Source organism: Triticum aestivum, chromosome 6B, assembly GCF_018294505.1.
Source record: "Triticum aestivum cultivar Chinese Spring chromosome 6B, IWGSC CS RefSeq v2.1, whole genome shotgun sequence".
NCBI lineage: Eukaryota > Viridiplantae > Streptophyta > Magnoliopsida > Poales > Poaceae > Triticum > Triticum aestivum.
Window position 1 is genome coordinate 142,297,649 of NC_057810.1, and position 12,026 is coordinate 142,309,674.

The following is a 12,026-nucleotide window of genomic DNA, read 5'->3' on the forward strand; positions in this document are numbered from 1 at the left end:
CGAGCACTAATTCTAGCCGGAGTCGAGGTTTATCACCGTTTGCTTGCCGGATCCCGTCGCCCGGACGTCGCGGGTGCCCTGCTACGACTCCGATGCATCGCCGTAGTCGTCGACGGCGTGGCCGGCCTTCGCCTCACGCTCGTCGGCGATGCCCAATGGACTGCAATCAACACTTGTGGCCAAAGAATATAAAGTTTCAACCTGGACCATAGGATTAGAGATGAACAACGCACAATCCTTGGGAATTTTTATAAAACTTACATCTGTGCCCTCCATCTCCGATCCAACGATCGAGACTAATTTCTTCTATTTTTCACCACAAGCTCTGTTTCTATTGCATAGTCGTCCGCCCGTGGCTCCTCTTCTTGGTCCCGAAGCCATCCACGCGGACCGCGCCTCCTTCGCTCGCCATGGCGTCCAGAGATCTCCGGCGGCTGCTCGACGGCGCAGCCCTCGTCGCCCGCGAGGCCGCCAGGCGCTCCTCCGGGCCCGAAGTTCTCAGGTCCGCCCTCCTCGCCGCCACCGACCTCGCGGGCCTCACCAGGGGCACCCCTCGCCGCCCGCAGCCCGTTCCCCTTCCTCATGAATCCCACCCCGAGGGAGCAGACTCATCTCGCCCCTCGTCTTCCTCCGTCGTGTACTTCTCCCACGACGACGCGCCGCCGGTCGAACCCTCATTGGAGCAGCAACCTCCGCCGCGAGAATCCCTCGACCCCGCCCAGACGCGGGAGATCACCGGCATCCATTCAACCGCTGCAGCCGCAGCCGTGGCTGAACCTGAAGCCGTGGCGGTAGCTAGACCGGAAGACGAGGCAGTTCGCCCTGAGCTCTCACCGTCTTCCACGCCCACGCCCTCGCCCCCGCCCCCGCCCCCGCCCCCGCCTGCTCCTGTGCTGGTGGAGAAGAGGCGCCGGCCAAGGGAGCGGAATGTTCCCTCCACACCGTTCACCCGAGCCCTCGGGTCAGTATATTACACTTTGCAACGATACTGACTGAAAGAAATGTTTATTGTTGTTTACTTGTTTATATGTATGTATGAATCGAATGCCACTAAATCTTCTTCTTTCTTGATGATATGCCGGAAAATATTAAGGTTTGCAGGTCTGGGTGCCGGGCTTGCATGGGGTGGTCTACAGGAATCAGCCCGGCGGGTGATGTATGGCACACCTGTTGGGGATGGCAAGCAGTCAGCACTCTCGCCGTTCTTGTCCGACCAGAACGCTGAGCGTGTCGCCCTTGCGCTGTGTCGGATGCGGGGAGCAGCGCTCAAGGTGGGACAGCTGCTGAGCATCCAGGACGAATCGCTCGTGCCCCCGCCGGTATTATTTGAAGCTGATGCTGCAATACTTTTGGTTTAGCCTTATGTTATGTGCTTGTGATGTGCCACTGAATTTGTGTGCTGATTTTATGTAGGTGTTGGCAGCTCTTGATATCGTTCGTCAAGGTGCCGATGTTATGCCGAGGAAGCAGCTGAATTCTGTCCTTGATGCCGAGCTTGGTCAAGGTTGGTCCTCTAGGCTGAGGAGTTTCGACTATGAACCTTTGGCTGCAGCGAGTATCGGACAGGTTGGACTACCTAAAGCAACTCACTTAGACTTTAAATAATTGCGCACCAAATTATAAGTTTTCACGGTCACCGACAGTTCAACACCGACTGAAGCCAATATACTATTCGTTCCCTCTTTTTTATCAGGTCCATCGGGCGGTCTTGAAGGATGGTTCAGACGTTGTGATGAAAATACAGTATCCTGGAGTTGCTGACAGTATAGAGAGTGATATTGAGAATGTTAGGCGACTCCTGACTTACACAAATCTCATCCCTAAAGGCCTTTTCCTTGATAGAGCTATAAAGGTATTTTTTTTAAAAAAATATTTATGAAGCAACACAGATCATTCACTATTCTTTAATTTTCTTATTTTACATGTGCACACTATTTTGACAGATATATTTGTATGTCCAAACTATGTCTCTCAAAATAGTATTTGTTCTTCAAATGATCGTTTATGTGTGCTTTGGTCCTAATGATGCACGGGTAATTCACCAAAGGCCGTGGCCGACGGTGTCGGGTAGCCATGGTCGACATGGTTAGGCAGCAGGAGATTGAGAAACTAGGGAATTCGATTGGATCCAGAGAGCATATGGGGAAGAGAGATGTCATGTGGTTGGTGACTTGTGGGAGGATTAAAGGGAAGATGATAACTGTGGGCAGCAGGAGGATGTTGCCCTGGACCTCTACCACTCTACGGCAGCCATGATGGGGCTTCCGTGCAGCGAAGGCAGCGCTGGAGAAAGGGGAGGGATAATTGAGATCTGTTTATTGCTTGCCTTTAAGGAGCTAGAGGCAGGCACTATACATGACTTGAGGCCTAAGTTCAGATCCTAACAAACTTGGGAACAAACTCTAGAGATAGGATCCTACTAAACTAAAAGGATACAGATGAATAGATTGTCTGGCGAGGTACCAACCGCAGAGCCGACGACTTGAGTGTCCTCGAGCTCCTCCCCTCCCCTCCCCCGACCCCGCGCCCGCGCCGCCTCCCCGGGTGGCGGCCGGGGCGGCTCCCCCCGCTCGCCTCTCCTTCCTCCTCCCCCGTGCCCCTCCCCCCGCCGCCGCCGGCGGCGCCCCTGGATCTGGCCGGGCGGGCTGGCGGCGGCGGGCTCTCCCTTACCCCGCGCGCGCACCTCCTGACCCGGGGGCAGGGGTGGCGGCGGGTGCCCCTCGGCTGGCGGCGGCCCGGCGGCCTAGAGGTGGCTGGCGGCGGCCCGTCACGGTGGTGGCGCCGTCCTTTGGCGGCGGGGCGGCCTGGTTGCGCAGGGTGACCGGCGGCGCGTCCTCGGCCCAGATCTGGGCCCTTAGGGCCCCATCTGGGTCCTAGTGGGCTGGTCCCTGGGCGTAGCCTCGTTGTCTGCGGCGCGGTGAGGAGGAAGAGCGGCTCGGATTGGGGCGGCGGCACCGCCGGCGTGCCGGCAGCAGCGCGAAGGCGGGAGCTTTGCGAGCCCACGAGGGCTCGGCCGGGCCGGTGGGCCCACGGGCCTGGTGTGCTCCCGCTATTGCGTCCGGACGGCTACCGTCGCGGACGGTGTAGGTGGGCCCCTCCCGCGTGCCGATGGTGCTGATGCCCTAGTCCCGGCTCTGATTCTTCGTCGTGCTATCCTCACTTCGCGGTGCCGTGGTGAGACGGCGTGGGGGCCTCAAGACCGCGTTGGCGCACGATGGTGGTTGGTTTGGTGGCAGGCTCCGGGGCGCCCGAGGTGCGGGTTGGGATCGGGGGAAACCCCTGTCGGCATGGCCAACGCCGGCGCGATGGCGCCTGTGGGTGCCACCTGACCTTCCGGGAGGGTGTCGGAGCTACCCTTCCCCTCGCCTCGTCGTGTACCGGGGGAAACCCTTAGCAGCAGCGTCGTCATCGTCGCGATCCTTCTTGGAGGTGTTGATAGGTGCCGGCGCTTCGGAGTCTTGGAGTCTAGTGGAAGATCCTAGTGGGCGCTGCGATCGCGAGGCTTCTTCGTTTTGTTGATCCGCCGTTTTCGGCATTTGTTTCTTTTGCTTTTCTCTGTCGTTTCTTTTGGGCGTGACTGTGCTGCTTCCGCCCCAGCACCTATCCATGTATGGTTCGGTTGGTTGCTTTGTATACAAAGCGCGCGGGGGGGGGGGGGGGGGGGGGGGGGACCCTTTTTCGGAAAGGATACAGATTAATTCTCTATCTATCAGCTGATGGCTGCTTCAGCTGAAGCCCTCACCTGACAGAGACTTATTTCCTGATCCAGATCGATACAATGGACATGCTTATGTAGCATCACCTAGGACTCTAACTTACCAAGGACATGGATTGTACTTCCTAACTTAACCTATAATTCCTATGGCTGGACTCCTCAAGCATTGGCTGCTCCTTGCTGAATCCGAGTTGGTCTCTGCCTGTGCAGAGTTGTAGTTAGATTCATTGAGCTGCCCCTGATTTTGTCTTGCTGGCCGACCAGCTGGAACTCTTCCTTAACCTTCTATTCCCGACCCCTTATGTGGCTACTCTTTGAACTACCTTGACATCACAACAATCATACAGAAATATGATATTTGCTATGTGACGATGCTGTAGCCTGTACACAAGAGTATGCTGACACCATTTGCAGATGCTGTAGCCTATATGCGAAATGATTAACCGAGGCCATCCTTACATAAATTTTAGCTATATCAAAATTGAATACGAAAACACTGAAGCCATGCGAAAAATTACTGTCATTCATAGTGTTTCTCCACACATTTCATGATCTTATGAGTTCTGAACCGAAAAAAGGTATTCTGAAATCTAAATAACACAGGTTTCCAGCTAAAATTGTTGCGAATTCATGGATGACACAGCATAATTTCTTCCATTTTCATATTATACAGGTTGCAAAGCAAGAGCTGGCAAGGGAATGTGATTATTTCTTAGAAGCAAGCAACCAGAAGCGGTACAAAGAATTGCTCTCTGATAGTGAGGGCTATTACGTCCCTAATGTCACTGACGAATTGTCGAGCAAAAAGGTGTTGACATCAGAGTTTGTTCCAGGTACTTTTGATTTTTCGTTCTGCATATTTTTTGTCTATGACCTCTGAAACAAGTAGTTCTGGTCCGGGAGGTATAATATCAATCAATAGCTTGGTTTGGTGCAAATGTAATATAAAAAAGGCATTCCCCTATATGCTGTTAGATGTACTGAGCGAAGAGTCAGAAGTCCAATCGGATTGATGTTGGGTGGTTTTCTATTATAGTTTGTGATGCTGTAATAAGTTCATTGTGATGACACTTTTCAATCCATGCCAATTTTGGTTAATATGGTCGCAGAAATTGATATAGGGTTCCTTTACCTTTATGGTATATTCAATGCGAACTGTCGTTATTATGTAGATGCTAAGCATTATTATATACTGTTGCCAGACCAAGAATGAAGTAACCACAAATACGGACATGTGAAAGCTTTTTTGTAATAGCATTTGATTCAGAGCATGAGCCACATCTATATGGTGTTTCATACCGATAAGGCGATAAATTGAAGTAACCATATGGCGTTTCATATCTATATGACATTCCATATTTGTTCAATAGATAGTCAACATTGAAAGACAAAACATCTTCTCTTTGACATCATTCCAGCAATAGGAATACCCCTCCTTCATTGTTTGTCCTTGGGAAATTCGAGCAATTTATGCTTGAATAATTGCTATGTTGGCTAAGTGGCAAGTCTTTACAATTTGCTCTTTGTGGTTGCTCCTGAGCTAAATTATCCTTGGAGAACTGAGCTGAGTATTGAATAACCAATGTGGTTGCAAGTTATTGTGGATATGGGTCCAGCCATTTCTTAGCCAAGCATATAAACTGGAGTCCTGACAAACCAGATATGCTATGTATCTTATTGTCCAAATACTGCAACTAAAAGATATAGCCCGACACTCAGCATAAAATCGGACTGCTAATGGAGTCCTAGCGAAGTTCAGCCGCATTCTAACCATGCTGCCAGTGCTGCTGTGATGCACGTCGCTCCTGCTATCTGGTTCAGTGTCAGCAACACTCATATGGTGTGTAAACTTCTGATTGACTGAAAGTTAATCCTTGTATTTTTGTGGGACATGAGCACTTCTTGTGTATTTTTTATGCTCCCTCTTCTTTGTGCAAACCACTTTCTTATGGCGGGGTCTTCTGACAACTACATCTACATGTTGGTTTTGTACAGGAGTTCCTATCGATAAGGTGGCAGTACTAAGCCAGGAAACCCGCAATTATGTTGGATGTAAACTTCTCGAGCTTACGATAAAGGAGTTGTTTGTCTTCAGATTTATGCAGGCATGTGTTGCTTCTCATACCATTTACTTAGAGCTTGCTAGTTATATAGACTGCATTGGCATTAGAATTCTAGCAATATTCATTTCGTCATTTATGTTGTGGCTGATGAGAGTTCTAAATTTCATTCATCCAATCTACTTCCATGAGGTTAAACTGGATAGTGCAAACAAAAGGTTATAATCTCACGACTCTTTTTATGCAGACTGATCCAAATTGGAGTAATTTCCTTTATGATGATTCAGAAAAGCAATTTAATCTTATCGACTTTGGGGCAGCCCGTGAGTTCCCTAAAAAGTTTGTAGACGATTACCTACGTATGGTAAGCAATCAAAACTTATCCTCATATCCAATACAAAATCGGCGCATTATTTACTGTATTTAAGATGGCCGTCTAAATTGTGGTTCTGCCAGGTAGTTGCCTGTGCAAATAGAGACAGAGCTGGTGTGTTAGAGATGTCCCGCAGACTGGGATTTCTCACGGGTGAGGAACCAGAGGTCATGCTGGATGCTCATGTCGAGGCGGCCTTCATCGTCGGGGTGCCATTCGCAACACCTGGTGGTCATGATTTCCGCGCAAACAACATCACACACAGCGTTTCAAACCTTGGGGCTACCATGTTGAAGTACAGGCTGACTCCGCCTCCGGATGAAGTTTATAGCCTCCACAGAAAGCTGTCAGGTGCGTTCCTGGCCTGCATCAAGATTGGCGCAGTTGTCCCCTGCAGAGAGATGCTGTTCAAGGTTTACGAGCAGTACGATTTCAGTGATGATCACTCGGAAGTGTTGTCCAACACTGGATAAAACACGGGAAAGTGCGCCTTTACCCTCTTGTCCTGAAATCGTCAAATAGTTACACAGGCTGGTTGCAGCTCATTTTTTGGAGAGCTTTGCAATCGGCTTCTCCCGAGCTAATAATGTGACAAATTATATTCTTCATGTCATGGAAATCGACGTGATTTTGTTTGGTTGGGTCCATTCAAGTTAGGCGTTTTCATTGTAATGTGAGCTTGTGCTCTTTGTATACTACTGTAATATGAGCTTTTGTCGAAGAAATATATGTTGCTGCGTTCGTTTACTTCCACTAAGAAGTAAACAATATATATAAAAACTGTGCTTGCTTTAGTTGTTACAAGACTATTCATTGACAGGCAATTTCATCCCAAGACTTGAGACAACGGGATTAGATGGATTATCAATTTAGATACTTTGTGCACGGAATGTTTACCATACTTGTGAGTATAGATACAACATTTCGTTGAGGAGGATGCGAGACATGTAAGTAAACTGGAATGGAGGGGAAATCATATTTAATTAAAGCTAATCTCCCTGCATGAAATATAGCCTAATTGCTTGTAGGGCTGCAAGAAAAGCTCGAGGCTCGTAAGCCACTCGAGATCGACTCGATTTTTGGCTCGACTTGAAAATAAATGATCCGAGTTTGAACACTTTATGTAGCTCGACGGAGAAACGAACCGATCTTGAGTCAATATTGGCTCGCTCGATTTTAGCTCGATAGCTCGACATAATACCATTATGTTCAATGGTTATGCCATATATTAAATGAAAATAAGATAATTTGTTACAATATATGATGTTCATGATTTTTCTTCATTTTATTAACTAGCAAACATGGTAGCTTAATTAAGTGTAGAGAAGATTTAGTTCTAATTATGGTACGTGATCGGCTATGTGTTAAATATCCTATTGCTTTTGACAAAATTTCTCAGCATATGCACCTTCTTTTTCTTGTTTTTCGTCCATGAAGACCACCATCTATTTCTAGTTCGCCCAAGAGACAAAGATGTGCTCGGAGCTCTCTCGAGCACGACGAGACTGACGTACAAAGTTGTGTCGTGTTGTGTCCTTATCTAGTCTGAATAATCATCATAGATTTATAATTTTTACCATTTTATTTAGTTCGAAACTAGCTCGAGATCGGTACAAGTTGAGCACGAGTCATGTTCTACAGCTTGATCTTGAGCTTCCTAGTCTGAATAATCATCATAGATTTATAATTTTTACCATTTTATTTAGTTCGAAACTAGCTCGAGATCGGTACAAGTTGAGCACGAGTCATGTTCTACAGCTTGATCTTGAGCTTCACTCAGATGGCTTGGGAAGATTCTAAAAGCTTCGTGTCTGTTTTTCCTTCTTCTTTCCTTTTCTATTTTTCTTTCCGGTTACTGGTTTTGTTTCGGTTCTTTTTTCTGTTGTTTTTTTCTTTGCTGTTATTTTTCATCCATCCTTTTACTTTCAGAATTCATTTGTGAACCTTCTTTTAGAATTCATGTTTTTTCCCTTAAATTCATGAACTCGAACCTTATCAAATCCATGATTATTTTTCAAATTCGTGAACTTCTTTAAAACTCCACTAACATTTTTGAAAGTATGAACTTTCTAATCCAGAAAAGCCAGGGAATCACTTTTTTTTTTACTCTGAACCATTAGCCAAGTGCACGCTGTAGAGGCTATTGGGTGCTTGAACGTCATCAGGACGATTGCGAGCGTGTTTGGTTGGCATCCACGTCACCTCAAGCCTAGCCTGGACGCTCCCTGAAGTCTGCCTGTCACTTGTTTTGTTCGTGTCCTGACTCCTGAGGATAGAATGCATGCCTGGCCTGGCTGGCGTTGGATTAGCCTGGTAAAGTTGAATAAAAAAATAGAAAAAAAGATGCATAGCTCAGGCAGCGGGATTAGAAAAAGCATGCAAAGGATAGATGACATCAGCAAGCAGCAGGAATCCAGAGCACCAAAATAACCACACAAGATCCATGTGGATAGTCCGCAAAGCAAATCATAAACAATATAATTAACTAGCAGCAGTAGGAGTGCAGGACTAGACATGCATCAGCCCAGCAAAATCCAGCATGCACCAAACCAGCACCGCTGTTCCAGCAGCAACAAATGCAATGCTCACAACTTCGAATTACCACGCTGTTCATAATCTGACCATTAATAACCATATAAAGTGCCAAGCAATCAACAACCAAGGTCCAAGAAGGTTCAAGTGGATCTGAAATTCCGAAATACTGCAATGCGCAAAAGGCACATTTAGATAAGAGGAGGACATCGGGCTCTCAAGATAGCCGCAGCCAGTACGACACAAGGATTTCAATCTTCAAGGTATTGCTTGAGTCATCATGAACCAGCGTTGCCAAAAGACACCACACCCATGTCACCAAGTCTCCAAGTGATCCTATACAAGAACAAGATAATAAACAAGTGATCAACATTCATCAATATAATACATTGGAAATGTGAGTCAAGTCTACCATCTGATCCTGCAATATTTAAGGCGAATTTAGAAGCTAGGAATGGCAGGCTTTCAAGCATCCAAAAGGGCACCAAAAGGGCACCATCCAAATGCAGAAATGCTAGCAGCGTCGAATCACCACGAAAAGGTAAAGCGGCTAAAAAATGATCTCAGGCCCATTCTTGAAAGTTTGGAGATGCAGAGGCTATAGAAAACTAGCAGGTCGATGGAATCAACATTTCAATTCTAAGGAAGGTGCAGGTCCGTATCCAGTTATGCAAATCATCCAACTTCTGAAATTTACAGCCTTCAGTGCACAACGTTAATTACCTATTATGCTTTGGGAACCGATGCTGCAGGCTCTGTTGGGCCACCTCCAGCCTTCACATCGCTTCCTTCGGAGCTCGGGGTAGACAGAGCTTGATCATTTGAGGGGTGCCCCTAAAGAATTTAAAGCTTATGTAAGTATTGTGACCATCCCAAAACAAGCAAGTAGTGTGTTTCTAATCCGAATTAAAATACGCAAAGCCACCGATGTTGCCTTTGGACACATAGTGCGGTAAGCAGTCAGCGGAATGGAACCAACATACTCCCTCCGTCCGAAAATACTTGTCATCAAAATGAATAAAAAAAAATGTATCTACAACTAAAATACGTCTAGATACATTTCCTTTTATCCATTTTGATGACAAGTATTTCCAGACGGAGGGAGTACTAAATAAGTATACGAGCATGTGCTTATAACAGAAGTAACGCTGAAAGAGTGGAAGGTTTTCCACTTTTTGAGAAAAGCAGTTATAAGCCTACAGAGAATACCATTTACATATATCTGTAACTACTTCATCCATGGCTGCCTTGACATGACTAATTTTAAATTTCTTCATAATTGCAAAACTAGAATGATGTACAGTAAGAGTGGGTAGCAGATTCCCGCAACAATCCACTAAATAGTCAATGCTCTCAGGTAAATAAGAATTGCATATACTACAGGTTTCAAACGTAGAAAGAAACTATACCAACAACATTTTCACATATGCATATATATGGGCTCACCTTATCATGTACTCCTACCAAAGAAGGAGGCCACGCCATGACGTAGGGATGGAGCTTGTGATCGTATTCACAGATCTTTTTCAGCTCGGCTGTCTCGAGACAAAAGGATAGGAGCAGTTGAGGAACTTCAGTATACCCGTCATAGGCAGTACGCATGTACACGATTCCATCGGTAACATCCATAACATGCACAACGACATAAGCATCGTCTTCAATCTCAGTGAGCCGACGGATCGTTTTCAGTTTGAACTCCTGGTCCAGCTTCCACCTCTCAACACCGTCGTATTCATCGGGTCTCCAGAAAAAGACTAGGAGCTCACAACCACCCCACGGATCCGGGGAGACGATGCAGGGCCTCCCATCCTTGGTATTACCAAGCACAAAATCACAATCACGGTTACTGCCTTCTTCCACCGCCAAGAGCGGCGGCAGTTCCATTCTAGAGAACTGCAGCGTCGCGGTGTCGAGCACGGTGATGTAGAGTCTCCCTGGGTGTGTCCAGTAGAGGGATCCGTTCACCATCTTGCCGGTGGCTCCCACTGCCCCCGGTATCAAAGGCTCAGGGAATATCTGCCACTTAATCTCGGTGCTCTCCGGCGAGATGACGCCGACGGAGGCGTAAAGGTAGCCACAGTAGAAACAAACCACACGGGGCGGCGAGCCGGGGTGCTCTTCCGAGGAGATTAAGTGGAACTGAAAGGTCAAGGCGCTTTTGAAGATGCCCGGCGGCGAGGGGAAGAGATGCAGCGCCCGCGTGAGAGGGTTGTAGGCGGCGATCTGCCTGGCCATCCGGTTAAAGAGGACCACGTAGCCGTCACTGCATCGCTCGATCTCCCACACCGGAGAGGGATCCTCCTCCTCCTCCGTCTCATCTTCTTCGTCGCTGTCCTCCTCATCTTCGTTGTTCTCAACTTCTTCGTCGCTGTCCTCCTCCGCCTCCGCCTCGTTGCTGTCCTTGTCTTGGTCGCCGCAGTCTTCATTGTCGTCGTCTGGGTCCGGGAGGCCGTTGAGGGCGAAATCGCCGCCGCGTACAGCGGCGGCGAAGTCCCGGTCGGAGCGGCGGTGGTGGGCGGCAAAGGAAGTCACGCCGGGCTCCCATTTTTCGATGAGGCGTTGGATGAAGAGGCCGACAAAGGGAGACGGGTGGAGATCCCGGAAGCGGCGGCGGAAGGCAGGGGACGAGCGGACGGCGCGGAGGAAGGCGTGGCAGGTGAGCGCGGCGCGGACGAGGCTCGGGAGCGCGGGGAGGCGGATGAACACCTCGCGGAGGACGTCGTCGTCGAGATCTTGTATGGTGGTGGGAACGGCCGAGGGACATTTCGCCGCCGGCGGCGGCGGCGGCGTCGATGCCATCGCTGGAGACCTAGCGAGTAGTGGGGGAAGCCGAATGGGTAGTCTCGTGTCGCCGGAAAGAATTCCCGAATGACTTTTATCCACCAGAGGACCCAGGTCCGTCGGGGAGGCTGCGTGGGCTCCGTGGGCTGATCAACTCGTCTCTCTAACTGCGACAAACCTGGACCAGCCCAGTTAGAGGTAGCTCGTTTTTTTTTCCTGTTTTTCCTTTTACTTCATTTTTTTTTCATGTTCATTTGTTCACTTATTTGAAAAAATGATTATGTTACAAAAGAGTGCTCACTATTTTTAAATGTTAGTGTAACTTTATAAGGTATTTATAAACATGTCCAGTTGTACCTTACAAATGTTCACGTATAAAAATTTATATAACACTAATATGTGTCTAATCATCACCTAGTTATCTGTAAAACATAAATCTTCACATTTTTTGCACATATTTTAAAAATAGTAATTGTACTTGGCAAAAGTTTGCTGTAAAGGGGATGGCAAGCGAACCATCTTTGTTGGCTGTTTTAGTTGTAAAAACAGATCAAACGACCCCCGC

At 47.8% G+C, this 12,026-nt stretch overlaps 2 protein-coding genes across 2 annotated transcripts; one reads left to right on the forward strand and one right to left on the reverse strand.

The window, feature by feature from the left end:
- Positions 1–332: 332 nt before the first annotated feature.
- LOC123136220 (protein ABC transporter 1, mitochondrial) lies at positions 333–6,952 on the forward strand. Its single transcript, XM_044555551.1, has 8 exons — positions 333–961; positions 1,094–1,319; positions 1,414–1,566; positions 1,694–1,852; positions 4,389–4,548; positions 5,711–5,820; positions 6,023–6,139; positions 6,232–6,952. The coding sequence occupies exons 1-8, from the start codon at positions 411–413 to the stop codon at positions 6,619–6,621; spliced, it is 1,866 nt and encodes a 621-aa protein (XP_044411486.1). The 5' UTR covers positions 333–410; the 3' UTR covers positions 6,622–6,952.
- Positions 6,953–8,598: 1,646 nt separating this feature from the next.
- LOC123136221 (uncharacterized) lies at positions 8,599–11,540 on the reverse strand. The gene is made up of 3 exons (XM_044555552.1): positions 10,127–11,540; positions 9,404–9,514; positions 8,599–9,016 (listed from the first exon to the last, which is right to left on the reverse strand). Exons 1-2 carry the CDS (start codon positions 11,477–11,479, stop codon positions 9,407–9,409), a joined length of 1,461 nt encoding a protein of 486 aa, XP_044411487.1. The 5' UTR covers positions 11,480–11,540; the 3' UTR covers positions 8,599–9,016; positions 9,404–9,406.
- Between the last annotated feature and the right edge of the window lie 486 nt (positions 11,541–12,026).